A 12,984-nucleotide genomic window follows, 5' to 3' on the forward strand; every position below is an offset into this window, starting at 1 on the left:
CACAATTTGCTGCTTCTTCAAATTAACACCACAACATTAGGCCAATCTAACAAAGCTATGTCGATAAGTATCATTGTGGACACCATGGATAATCCCCTGGTCTTCATACTTGTGCCATGGCATCTGGTGGAGCCTTTCATCTGAAGATGGCAGGGCTTATGGGATGAATGCAGGAGAATGGGGTTGAGCGGGAAAGATACATCAGCCATGACTGAATGGCAGAATAGACTTGATGGGTCGAAAGGCCTCATTTTGCTCCAGTAATATGAACTAAAGGGCCTGTCCCACTTGGCGATCTTTTCGGCGACTGACTTGACGTATCAGGTCACCGAAAAAATCGCAGTGTGACGCGGCCCGACGACGTATTTACGTGCGGTATTTCCTCAAGTGTCGCGACATTTTTTTTTTTGAAATGTTCAAAATCTTTCGGCGACACCGATATGTCAGTCAATGATGCCAGCAGTCTCCGAAAAAAATCAGCAAGTGGGACAGGTCCTTTGTGACATGTTCGATGCAGGATACTAAAGGGCCTGTCCCACTTTCACGACTTAATTCACAACCTTTTTTACTCGTAGACATTTTTCATCACGCTAGAAAAAACGCCCCGACCTACGATGCCACGAGTACCTACGACTGGCATCACGGCCTGCTACGACCTACCTACGACCTCCTACGACCTTGTGACGACCATGCTGCGAGTATGAGTCAAGGACAAACTCGGCAGTGGTCGTGAAAGTGGGACAGGCCCTTAAAAAAGAATGACCAAACACAATATAAAGAATAAGCACTTTTTTAATTGAAATAACTCTTAAACTTCATAAAATCATAATGTCTTACGTTCCATCTCAAATGGATATTGAAGCACAAAGTACTCTGCCTCGAGGCCACAGAGGGCAGTTTGGATTGGAGCTACTAGAGGTAGTTTCTAACACTTTTGATGTAAAACTCTTTGAATAACATTGGCACTGGTATTACATTGGAGTCAAAAATAATCCACGTTTCACAGCTCTTTGTTTAACGAACCATTACCACAATTTGTGACATACTTGAACTGCAGTAAGAGTACAGTCATATAAAATATCTCCAACAATATGATGTGCCAGCATCAACAACTACATTTATAGGAATCTTCGCTCCGCCCCGATGAGATCGCTACATCTCTAAGCTACTTTAGTTTAGTTCCAAAGCACCAGCTTTCTTTGCTTTTTTGTTCTTTTAAAAAATATAAATTATTCTTAAAAAAAGCTAAAAAATATGTTTTAAACAAAATACATAAAAACCTCTTTTATTATATCAACTATTTTAGACTTTGAACCTGCAGAAAGTAATCATTTATTTTGTCGAGGCCATTCACGTTGATTACAAAATTCAGAGCCAAAGGGATCTATGATCGAGCAATATCGGTGACAACACATCTGAAGCAATGTTTCTTGATGGATCGAAAGATACAGCCCTTCGGCCCATCGAGTCCATTGATCGCTCGTTCACATTAGTTCTATGTTATCCCACTGTTGCATTCACTCCCTGCACACCTAGGCCAATTTACAGAGGCTAATTAGTCTACAAACGAGCCTGTCTTAGGGACGTGGGAGGAAACCGGAGCACCTAGATGGTCACAGGGGCAACGTGCAAACTCCATACAGACAACGCCCGAGGTCGGGATCGAACCAGGGTCTCGGGCACTGTGAGGTAGCAGTTCTAACAGCATTGCCATCTGTGCCATCGCAGTGCTTTTGGATTTACGCAGTACAGTATGTGTGAAGATCATCCCTCGAACTTTCATGAAACTTGCAACATATCACATAGTTTGCTCATACCTGCAGAGAGAGATACAAGTCTGGTTGGATCGACTGTACTCCGCCCCTTATTGAGGAGGCTTTGGTCATACGATGCATCTCTTAACTGTGCTTATACTCTAGAAACACTTCTCAGACTTCGGTTCCCGCTCACTGTCTAATAATCATCCTAAATGTCGTATTATCCCCCGCTATTCTTAATCAAGAACTCAGCCATCTTAAACATCCACAGAAAGCAGACACATTGTGAGCTTCCTCTCAACCTCTGTCAGGATGTTTAATTTTAGGGCATTTGCAGCTGGGATTCCTACATCTCTCAGGTACGATGTACTGCTCTATACACCTCTGGCCATCAGTCAAAGCCTCACTCCTCCTGGGCCTACGATTCAGTGATGTTCTCTCTCCTCACTTTGCTTTGAAGGAAAATAACAGAAGGCACTTTAAAAAAAATATTCATCAAAGGGATATATAGTTCCAGGCTGCATCTGCATTTACATAAGTTCCTGTCCCACGCTGCCTTGTAATCCTCAATACCCTTTCCAGCTTGCCAACATGGTGCCAAGAACTGAACACATTAATCTAAATGCATCCTCACCATTTATAGAGTCTTATACAAGATGGTGGTGAATTGGCTTCTTGAAGTGCTGCAGTCCTTGAGGTCGGGTACACCACAATATTGTCAGGGGGTTGTTGCAGGATTTCAATCCAGAGACGGTGAAGGATTCATGATGGGAGTTGTGCGGCTGGCTTGTTGGGAAACTTGCTGCTGCTGGTGTCCACAGGCCTTTGCTGCCCTTGTCTTTCTAGCTTATGGAGTTTGGTAGGTGCTATCTAGCTGGCCACCTGGAAGCCTGTTTGTATCAACCTCTGCACCAGCCAGCTACAAGCACACTGAAAAACTGTGTCGACCTCAGCTGCTGCTTTCCCTCTCTCTACATAGTAACGGGCCTCGACATAATACCAGCCTTTGTGGAAAAGGTGAACATTAGAATTCATTGTGCGCAGGAAGCAGCATCTGCACACCCATAGGATCGACACAAAATGCTAGGATGGCTCAATGGGTCAGTCAGCATCCCTGGAGAAAAGAAATAGGTGAAGTTTCAGGTCAGAACCATTCTTCAGACTGAAAGGTAGAAGTGGGGCTGGGGGGGGGGAGGAGAAATCGAGTTGAGACTTCTATTCAATTTGAGTTAAGGTTAGTTCCCCTACCACCACTTCTATCTTTCAGTCTGAAGAAGGGTTCCAACCCAAAAAGCCACCTATCCCTTCTCTCCAGAGACGCTGACTGGCCTGCTGGGTCACTCCAGCATTTTGTGTTTATCTCCGGTATAAACCAGCATCTGCAGTTCCTTCCGACACATCTGCACACTGATATCTGCTCGGTGCTTGCCCGCATCCAGTCTTTACAAACTGATAATCTGGCCATTATTTCTCAGTCGATTGGAGACAAATGATGCCACACTGCCTTCTCAACTGAAGCGGTGCATAGGCTTTCACAGCTCAGCCTGAGGGCTTGAAAGAGATATGAATACAAGTCTATTTTCTGTTTTGTGGCCTGAATCCTCAGAAGAAAGGGTGCCCTTGGGAAAAGTTATTTGAAGAGCACAAATGATCTCTCATTGGCAGAGTGTACTGAATCTCACACGTGCTCTTACTATTCTGACAAGACTCATTTGCTTATTGCCACTTGTGATAGAGTTGGCTGCACACAACGGAAATGCGATGTGCCTTGTGGACCCAGTAAATGTGAACCTCCCGACATTATACACTGCAAGATCTCACTTCTTCACTAAGAAGATGCTCAGCATGGTCAGAGAGAAACGCAGTCGATTAAGGCGTTGGTAAGGCCACATTTAGAGTATTGTGTTCAGTTGGGGTCACCGTGTTATAGGAAAGATGTTGTCAAGCTGGAAAGGGTACAGAGAAGATTTACGAGGATGTTGCCAGGACTAGAGGGTCTAAACTATAGGGAGAGGTTGAGTAGGTTGGGACTCCATTCCTTGGAGCGCAGGAGGATGAGGGGTGATCTTATCAAGGTATATAAAATCATGAGAAGAATAGATTGTGTAGATGCACAGAGTCTCTTGCCCTAGGTGTAGTAGTAGGTGAATCGGGGACCAGATGACATAGGTTTAAGGTGAAGGGGAAAAGATTTAATAGGAATCTGAGCTGTAACATTTTCACACGAAGGGTGGTGGGTGTATGGGACAAGCTGCCAGAGGAGGTAGTTAAGGCTGGGACTATCCCAACATTTAAGAAACAATTAGACATGTACATGGATAGGACAAGTTTGGAGGGACATGGGCCAAAGGCAGGCAGGCAGGCGGGACTAGTGTAGCTGGGACATGTGGCCGGTGTGGGCAAGTTGGGCCAAAGGGCCTGTTTCCATGCTGTAACCCTCTATGGCTCTATGAATACATTGCCCACAGAAGTCTCACAGATGGCATAATCACACATACCGATAACTGATACAAACACATCTTTAACAATGCAAAAAGAGAACAGAAACTTGCAACAAACTCTCGCTGTGAATACCATCTGAACACTCTGGTGGAAAATTTCAGAAGTGAAGGCACAAAACAGTATTCACCTTGTCGAAGGTGGCAAAGAAACAGTGAGCATAAAGCATCCTGAATTCATGGTTCGAAGGGTCATGAGAAATAATGGTCTGGGTCCTTGCATAGCCTCAACAACGGAGTTTCTCCTCAACTTCAGTCAACTCGACAAACAGATTTTCAGTCTGCCTCTTCCACTATGAGCAGTTTGAAGGGTTGAAACTGAAGATAAGACACAAAAAGTTGGAGTAATTCAGCAGGTCAGGCGGCATCTCTGGAGAAAAGGAATAGGTGACGTTTTGGGTCGAGAACCTTCTTCAGACCAGAATTCTTCAGATTTCAGGGTTAAAATGTCCATTCATTCAAGGCAACCTCTATTGTCCCTGCAGATTAGAAAGAGCGTCTCAACGTACTTCACCTGCAAGGCTGCGGAGCTTAGAGATGGCCTGAGGAATATCTCCGTCCTTAATTCCACTTCTCTGATGGCATGCGAATGTGGTGAATTTTACTAGATTTAAAAACTGATCCCAATCTTTCCTCGTCTCTTTTCACCTTCCTGCAATAATACTGTGACCACTACTTTTTGATTAGATTTTTACAGGTACTGTCCCAACAAATGATGGCGTTGCACACTTTCATAATGGGCAGTTATAGTCGGGAACAGTGAGATAAATACTTTATAAAGGCTTCAGAGGGGTGAGACTGGGAGATAGGCCGTGACATACCAGGTCTTTGAAGTGGACCATAGTATTAGTGGTTCAGGGTCGATCCTTCTCAACTTTGGATGACGAATCCCCTATATGAAAAATAATAACTGATAGGTTTAAGGTGAAGGGGAATCTGAGAGGTAACTTTTTCATACTAGGGGTGCTGGGTGTATGGAATAAGCTGCCACAGGAGGTAGTTGAGGCTGGGACTATCCCAACATTTAAGAAACAGTTAGATAGGTACATGGATAGGACAGGTTTGGAGGGATATGGGCCAAATGCAGGCAGGTGGGGCTAGTGTCGCTGGGACATGCTGGCCAGTTTTTGGCAAGTTGGGCCAAAGGGCCCGTTACCACATTGTATCACTCTATGACTCTATGATATAATGAACCTCGTTGATTGTCACACTAGACAAATAGCAAAACACAGATTCCAGCTGGCTTGGCTTTAAGAGATGGGTTTTTTTGGCACATCATTCGGTTACAAACCGCTTTCCGGCTCTTCATCGAGTGTCTTGACATGATCTATAGATCTTTTAACACTTCATCCAAGCAGCTGGCAATGGCTTATACAATACTGCAAATATTGAGGCCAACCTAAGGCAAAAATACTGGCGCGTAAGGAACACGGTAAACTAGCCGCAACACCAGTCACGGTCCACCAACATGGCCAAGGCCATTGACGGCAATGGCCTGCCAACAATGGCAGCTGCCCAACGGTGGTAATGATGTTGCCGTGGTGATAGTGCCTGTTCCATATCCCACAATGCTTCATGTTAACACAATCCTTGCTCTGTCCACCTTGTAATATTAAGGCAGGATTTTAAACAAAGAGTTTACAAAACCAAAAACAAGTAAAATAATTTTTTTTTGGAAAGGAGAAACGACTGGTTTTGTTTGTCTTTTGTGGCGTTGCGCATTGTTCCTCAACGCCCGTCTTCAAAGCGATGTATCTTGACTGTCTATACCAAGCTGAAGCAAACAAATCATATACAAGTCTTGGGAGTGAGCACGGATTATAGAGTCCGCAGTCCAGTCCATACGTGGCTGCTCCTTACTCATCAGCGTCTGGTTTGACATCCAGCATGGCGTGAAGCTCCTCTGGGGTGTAGCCCAGCAGGCTCTGGAGGTCACAAACAAACCGGTATACGTAGCGTTTGCCCGCTGTTTTGTGAATTATGTTCTTGTCATAGTAATAGCGTAGGCCGCGGCTCAGCTTCTCGTAGTTCATCTTTGGTTTATTCTTCCTCTTCCCCCAGCGCCTGGCAACCTGAAAATAGATGAGACGAACATAAACTTACATATCTTCTGGTTTTGTTGAGGCTTAGAAGAAGGCCAAGGGGTCTATTTATAACATGCAAGGGCAGCACAGTGGTAGAGCTGCTGTCTCACAGCTCCAGAGTCCCAGGTTCAACCTTGACTTTGGGTGCCATCTTTGTGGAGTTTGCACGTTCCACCTGTAGTTTCCTCTTGCTGTAGGAGTGTAGGAAAGATGTTGTCAAGCTGGAAAGGTTACTCTCGTGCTGTATCTCTAAAGTATGGGCCAAGTGTAGAGGAAGGAACTGCAGATGCTGGTCCCTCTGATGCAAAAACCTAGAGTAACAGCAGGTCAGACAGTTTATCTGGAGAAAAGGAATAGGTTATGTTTCAAGTCGAGACCCTTCTTCAGGCTGAGAGTCGGGGGAAAGGGAAATGAGAGATATAGACGGTGATGTCGAGAGATATAGAGAAACATCTCTTTCCCCTGACTTTCAGTTTGAGAAGGGGTTCGACTCGAAACGTCACCGATTGCATTTTTCTAGAGAAGCTATCTGGTCCGGTGAGTTACACCAGCTTTTTGTGTCTACGTGGGCCAAATGTAGGCAGGTGGGAGTAGCGCACATGAGGCACATTGGTCAACATTGGCATGTTGGGCCGAAGGGCCTGTTTCCATGTTGATTCTATGACACTATAACTCGATGTTCAGGGCACTGTGTTTCGAGTCTACTTTTGCAGGGGAATTTAAACAAATCCCTAACATTCTCTGCCACAGAAGGCAGTGGAGGCCAATTCACTGGATGTATTCAAGAAAGAGTTAGATATAGCTCTTAGGACTAGCTGAATCAAGGGATATGGGGAGAAAGCAGGAACGGGGGACTGATTTTGGCTGATCAGCCATGATCATATTGAATGGTGGTGCTGGTTCAAAGGGCCGAATGGCCTACTGTACCTATTTTCTATGTTTCCAACACGTTCATGACAAGAAGCACATGAAGCGGAATCAATAATCACTGCATCGTTACCTCATCGGGATCTGCCAGCTTGAATTCCCAGCCGTCTCCCGTCCAGCTGATAAACGACTGGCAAGACTTGTCCGTCAGGAGCTCCAACAGGAACTGCCACAATTGGATGGGTCCACTGCCTGTCACGGAAAGAAGAACTTGTTCATTAACAGATCCCAGAGAGATCAAAGGCTTTTGCCCGTGACGCAGTTCTGTGGTCAAAGAGTCATAGCGTGGAAACAGGCCGTTCGGCCCAACATGTCCCAGCTACACTCGTCCCACCAGCCAGCATTTGGTCCATATCCCTCCACACATGTCCTATTTGTCTAACTGTTTCTTAAACGTTGGGATAGTCCCAGCCTCAACTACCTCGTCTGGCAGCTTGTTGCATACACCCACCACCCATTGTGTGAAAACGTTTCCCCTCAGATTCCTATTAAATCTTTCCCCCTTCACCTTAAACCTATGTCCTCGGGTCAGTAAAGTGCACAATCAAGAGGTTTTAAAAAAAAATCTCATCGGCCTTTCATACAAAGGGTGGTGGGTGTATGGAATGAGCTGCCAGTGGAGGTAGTTGAGGCAGGGACTATCCCAACGTTTAGGAAACAGTTAAGGCTACACGGATACAATGTCTTTCTGCTGACTGGATAGCGCACAACAAAAGCTTTTCACTGTACCTCGGTACATGTGACAATAAACTAAACTGAACTGGATAGGACAGGTTTGGAGGTATGTGGGTCAAAAGTAGGCAAGTGGCACTAGTGTCGGCAAGTTGGGCCGAAGGGCCTGTTTCCACGCTGTATGACCCAATGACTATGGTCTTAGAGCAAAAGTCAACACATCAATTGTTCACATGTCTCCTCTGTACTCTTACAATGCTTCAATGGGACAGCTGGAGGATTGGAGAGAGGAAGGGTGTTGAATGTTAGCAGGGAGGGGTGGGTGTTGGTGGGTGCTGAGAGGGAAAGTGAAGAAAGGGTAGGATGCAGGGCAGGTAGAAAAGACCAGGTGTCGAGGATGTTGAGAAGGAAGAAATGGGGAAAGAGAGACAGTTTAATCTTGTTTTCCAATACAAGACATGTACTAACATTCCAGGGTGCCAACTCATTAACCACCTGACAGATAATGGAGCAAGTCCTTCAAACCCCCCTGGCAAAAAGTCTCACTGATATATGTAAAATGTGTGAAAGCTTGTATTAAAGGCAACTCATTGGAATCACTTGTATACAAGATGGGGAAGTGAAAGATACATATCCACCATCGATCTTCCAGCAAATGGTGGTCCAGAACTTCCTATAATCTAGGTAAAAGCACTTGAAATCCCACCCCAGAAGACCCCCTGAAACTGGGACACCTCGGCTGGGTGAAGTGGTGGATCTCGACCTCATCGGACCTCCACGGCCGAACGGTGTCGAACCTGCCCCCCTGCAGCCGGGACTTTGGAACTCTGGCCCGGCCAGAGCCAGCAGATCCGTTCCCACAGCCGACTTCCAAGGCCGACTTTACGGGCCGGTAACTCGGCCCCTTGGCGGACCGTTCCGGTACCAAACGATGACGCGCAGAGTTCCATGACCTTGGTTGGTCCGGCAAAACGGAAAATCTAGAAAAGCTCTGGAACCAACGGCGCTGGAAAATCGCTGGTGGATGTGTATACTGGCAGTGTAATTGGCAAACTGAGTCCTTGATTGTATCTCTCCTTGTGGCCTTGGATAAGAAAGAGGACCCAGCACATTCACATGGATCAGAATAAAACAAAGACCAGCAAACAGGTGCAACTACTTTAATGGAAAACAAATAAAACTGCAGGTGCTGGGATGTGTATTGTGAGATGTTTTGGGCCCCATATCTGAGGAAGGATGTACTGCCACTGGAGAGGATTCAGAGAAGGTTTACAAGAATGGTCTCAGGAATGAGTGGGTTAACACATGGGCCTGTACTCGCTGGAGTTTAGAAGGATGAGGAGACCTCATTGAAACTTATCGAATAGTGAAAGGCTTGGATGTGGAGAGGATATTTCCACTAGTGGGAGAGTCTAGGACCAGAGGTCATAGCCTCAGAATTAAAGGATGTTCCTTTAGGCAGGAGATGAGGAGGAATTTATTTATTTAGAGGGTGGTGAATCGGTGGAATATATTGCCACAGAAGGCTGCGGAGGCCATCAATGGATATTTTTAAGACAGAGATAGATATTCTTGATTAGTACGGGTGTCATGGATTATGGGGAGAAAGCAGGAGAATGCGGTTAGCAGGGAGAGATAGATCAGCCATGATTGAATGGCGGAGTAGACTTGATGGGCTGAATGGCCTAATTCTGCTCCTATCACTTTTGAACTTACGAACATGAATCTGGAAAAAAAATAGTGATGTTGCCAGACCCGCTGAGTTCCACTAGCATTTAATGGCCTGAACTGGGATCACTGACTGGTATATCAACAGGTTCCTCGTTCCACAAATACTGCTCGATGGACTGAATCCTTCCAGAATTTCTGATTTTGAAACTACAGTATAATTACTGTAACCATTCATCCTTAATCAAAGAACACTCAAAATCACCCCTCAGCACAGGTTAACATCGGCAACAGGGGAAGAGAAATGGGTGATGTTTCAGGTCAGGATCTCGACCCGAAGCGTCACCTATTCCTTTTCTCCATAGATGCTGTCTGACCCACTAGGCTCCAACTTTTTGTGTCTATCTTTGGTTTAAACCAGTATCTGCCTTCCTAAAGATTTGCAAGAGGGGGATTCTCCAATGAAGTGAACCACATGTATAAACAGAGTTGATAAGCTGCAGCCCCCACATGAAATACAAATATAAATGTTTAAGGAACTACAGATGCTGGAAAATCAAAGGTAGACATAAAAGTGCTGGAGAAACCCAGCGGGTGCAGCAACATAAGAAGGGTTTCGGCTCGAAACGTTGCCTATTTCCTTCACTCCATAGATGCTGCTGCACCCGCTGAGCTTCTCCAGCAATTTTGTCTACAAACAAAATTAATTCATGCACTACAAATTAATTATAGCATGAAGAGAGGGAAGTGATTCTAAAGCATGCAAACATTTCCCAGAAAATATAGGGTGGGACTGACTTTAGAGATATAGCGTGGAAACCCACTAACCAGATCACCCCGTGCAATAGCACTATTCTACGTACTAGGGACAATTTACAATTTTAACAAAGACAATTAACCTACAATCCTGTACATCTTTGGAGTGCGAGAGGAAAACCGGATCAATTCTGAAGGTCTGAAGGTGGGTCTCGACCGAAACGTCACCTATTCCTTTACTCCAGAGATACTGTTTGACCCGCTGAGTTACTCCAGCTTTTTGTGTCTACCCAAGATGTGCAGTTTGGAGGTTAATTGGTCTCCGTAAATTGCCCTTGGAGTCCAGGCAGGGGGAGTGAATGTGAAAGTGGGATAACGTATAACACGTGTGAACGGGTGATCGATGATCAGCGTGGTCTCAGTGGGTTGGGCAGCCTGTTTTCATGCCGTATCTCTAAATTAAGCTGTGCCTGAGATAGTTCCCACTCACGAGAGGAGAGGAGAGGTGAAGACTGTGAATTGCCACCTCTGCCAAAAGACTTCCATTTGTACCACCGCAACTCAAATGGGGAGCAGAGGGTCACAGATAGTTCCCACATAGTTATAAAGTAATAAAGACCATAATAAAATAAAGTATGTATAGGAATATGCAGATGCTGGTGTAAACCGAAGATAGACACAGAAAGCTGGAGTAACTCAGCGGGACAGGCAGCATCTCTGGAGAGAAGCAATGGGTGACGTTTCGGGTCAAGTCAAACAGGGTGAAGGTCGAGACCATTCTTCAAACAGGGTGACGTTTCGGGTCGAGACCATTCTTCAAACAGGATGAAGTTTCGGGTCGAGACCATTCTTCAAACAGGGTGACGTTTTGGGTCGAGACCATTCTTCAAACAGGGTGACGTTTCGGGTCAGGACCCTTCTTCAGACTTCTTCAGAGTAGTAAAATGAAGTCTGTGCCATGGTGGGTGAAGCCACATCTTTTGTCACAGAGGCTGTGATGTTTACCCACTGAGCCAAAATGTGCAGAATTAAGGAATCTCAACCCAAATGCTCACGCCCGTCCAAAAGTCAACGCAATCCAAAACAGGAGGTGCACACACTTCACACTCCATTAACCCTGGCCTTTCTATCCAAAGCCTAAGAATAGAGCTGAGGCCAGGGATCACATGCTAAACATTACCCACAATGAGCATAGTGTTTGCCGAACAACATCCGCAAATAAAAAAGTTCATGCAGGAAAAAATTCAGCCAAAGTCCCAGACGTACGGTGGCATCATTTTATTACTATGTGGGGAATGGAGTATTTGTGTCTCACAGCCCCCGTTTGGTAACAAGGGAACGTATTGATGGGACTGTGAAAAATGCAGTTTTTGGAGATAATCACAAGCGAGTCAGTGTTTGCAACTCGGACGAGGTGACAGTGCTGGGCTCTTTAGGTCTCTCATTTTACTAACAAACCCTCAATGGCTGCGATGATCCTATTCCTCAAGAATGCAAGCAGACAGTGAAAGAGGGCTTGAGGCAAGTGGCAGTAAAATGTACAGATGTTGAGCGGCTTAGATCCTAAAGTAAAATTGCCAGCAACTCTTCAGATCCTCTCACTGTCGTGCCCGCAGGGTGGTAGTCTCAGGAATGCGTGGGTTAACCTACGATGAGTGTTTGTCAGCACTGGGCCTGTGCTCGCTGGAACTTCGAAGAATGAGGAGGGACCTCATTGAAACATGCAATATAGAGAAAGGCTTGGATAGAGTAGATGTGGAGAGGATGTTTCCACTAGTGGGAGAGTCTAGGACTTGAGGTCATAGCCTCAGATTTTATGAAGGCGATGAGGAGGAATTTCTTTCTTCAGTGGGTGGTGAATCGGTGGAATTCTTTGCCACAAAGGTTGTGGAGGCCAAGTCAGTGGTTATTTTTAAGGCAGAGATAGATAGATTCTTGATCAGTACAGGTGTCAGAGGTTATGGGGAGAAGGCAAGAAAATGGAGAGATAGATCAGTCATGATTGAATGGCAGAGTAGACTTGATGGGCCGAATGGCCTCATTCTACTCCTATCACATGACTTATTGCTCTCCAAACCGGAAACATGTTGGGGTTATTTTCACGGAGCAGAGGGAATTCAACAACAATTTGACCGAATTGCTCAATTTATGACTAGGTAGATGGAACCAAACGATTATGAACAAAGGGACACAAGATGCTGCAGTAACTCAGCAGCTCAGATAGCAACTTTGGAGAACATGAATATGTGTCATTTTGGGTCAAGACCCTTCTTCCACCTGAAACGTCACATCCATCTAGAGATGCTGCATCACCCGCTGAGTTACTCCAACACTTTGTGTCCTTTAGCGTAAACCAGATACTTTGTGGAAACGGGCGCTTAGACCCACTGAGTAGCAATGTTACAAAATTTTGAGATTTAAAAAATCAAGTCTGCAATTTATCCCATCAGATAAAGCATAACAATAAGTTTAATTTGACACCAAATTCACTTTCATATCTCAAGTATTAAAAAATTTATGACCATTTTCATACTCGGAAATTAGCATCTTGTTCCCTATTGATTTTCAATGGACATTACAAAAAAGCTGTGATCTTGGATAGTCAAACGCCCATTTCTTAAG

At 45.1% G+C, this 12,984-nt stretch overlaps 1 protein-coding gene across 2 annotated transcripts in view; it reads right to left on the bottom strand.

Moving 5' to 3' along the window:
* Positions 1-781: 781 nt before the first annotated feature.
* The window catches only part of ets1 (v-ets avian erythroblastosis virus E26 oncogene homolog 1), a 107,120-nt gene continuing 94,917 nt past the window's right edge, over positions 782-12,984 (bottom strand). For both annotated transcript variants that reach the window (XM_055660882.1, XM_055660883.1), the window contains 2 exons: positions 7,340-7,458; positions 782-6,327 (listed from right to left, as the gene is read on the bottom strand). In XM_055660882.1, coding sequence (XP_055516857.1) covers positions 6,112-6,327; positions 7,340-7,458 — 335 coding nt within the window. In that variant the 3' untranslated portion in view covers positions 782-6,111. The remainder of the gene's footprint in view (positions 6,328-7,339; positions 7,459-12,984) is intronic.

This window comes from Leucoraja erinacea, chromosome 32 (genome assembly GCF_028641065.1).
Source record: "Leucoraja erinacea ecotype New England chromosome 32, Leri_hhj_1, whole genome shotgun sequence".
Taxonomy (NCBI): Eukaryota; Metazoa; Chordata; class Chondrichthyes; order Rajiformes; family Rajidae; genus Leucoraja; species Leucoraja erinaceus.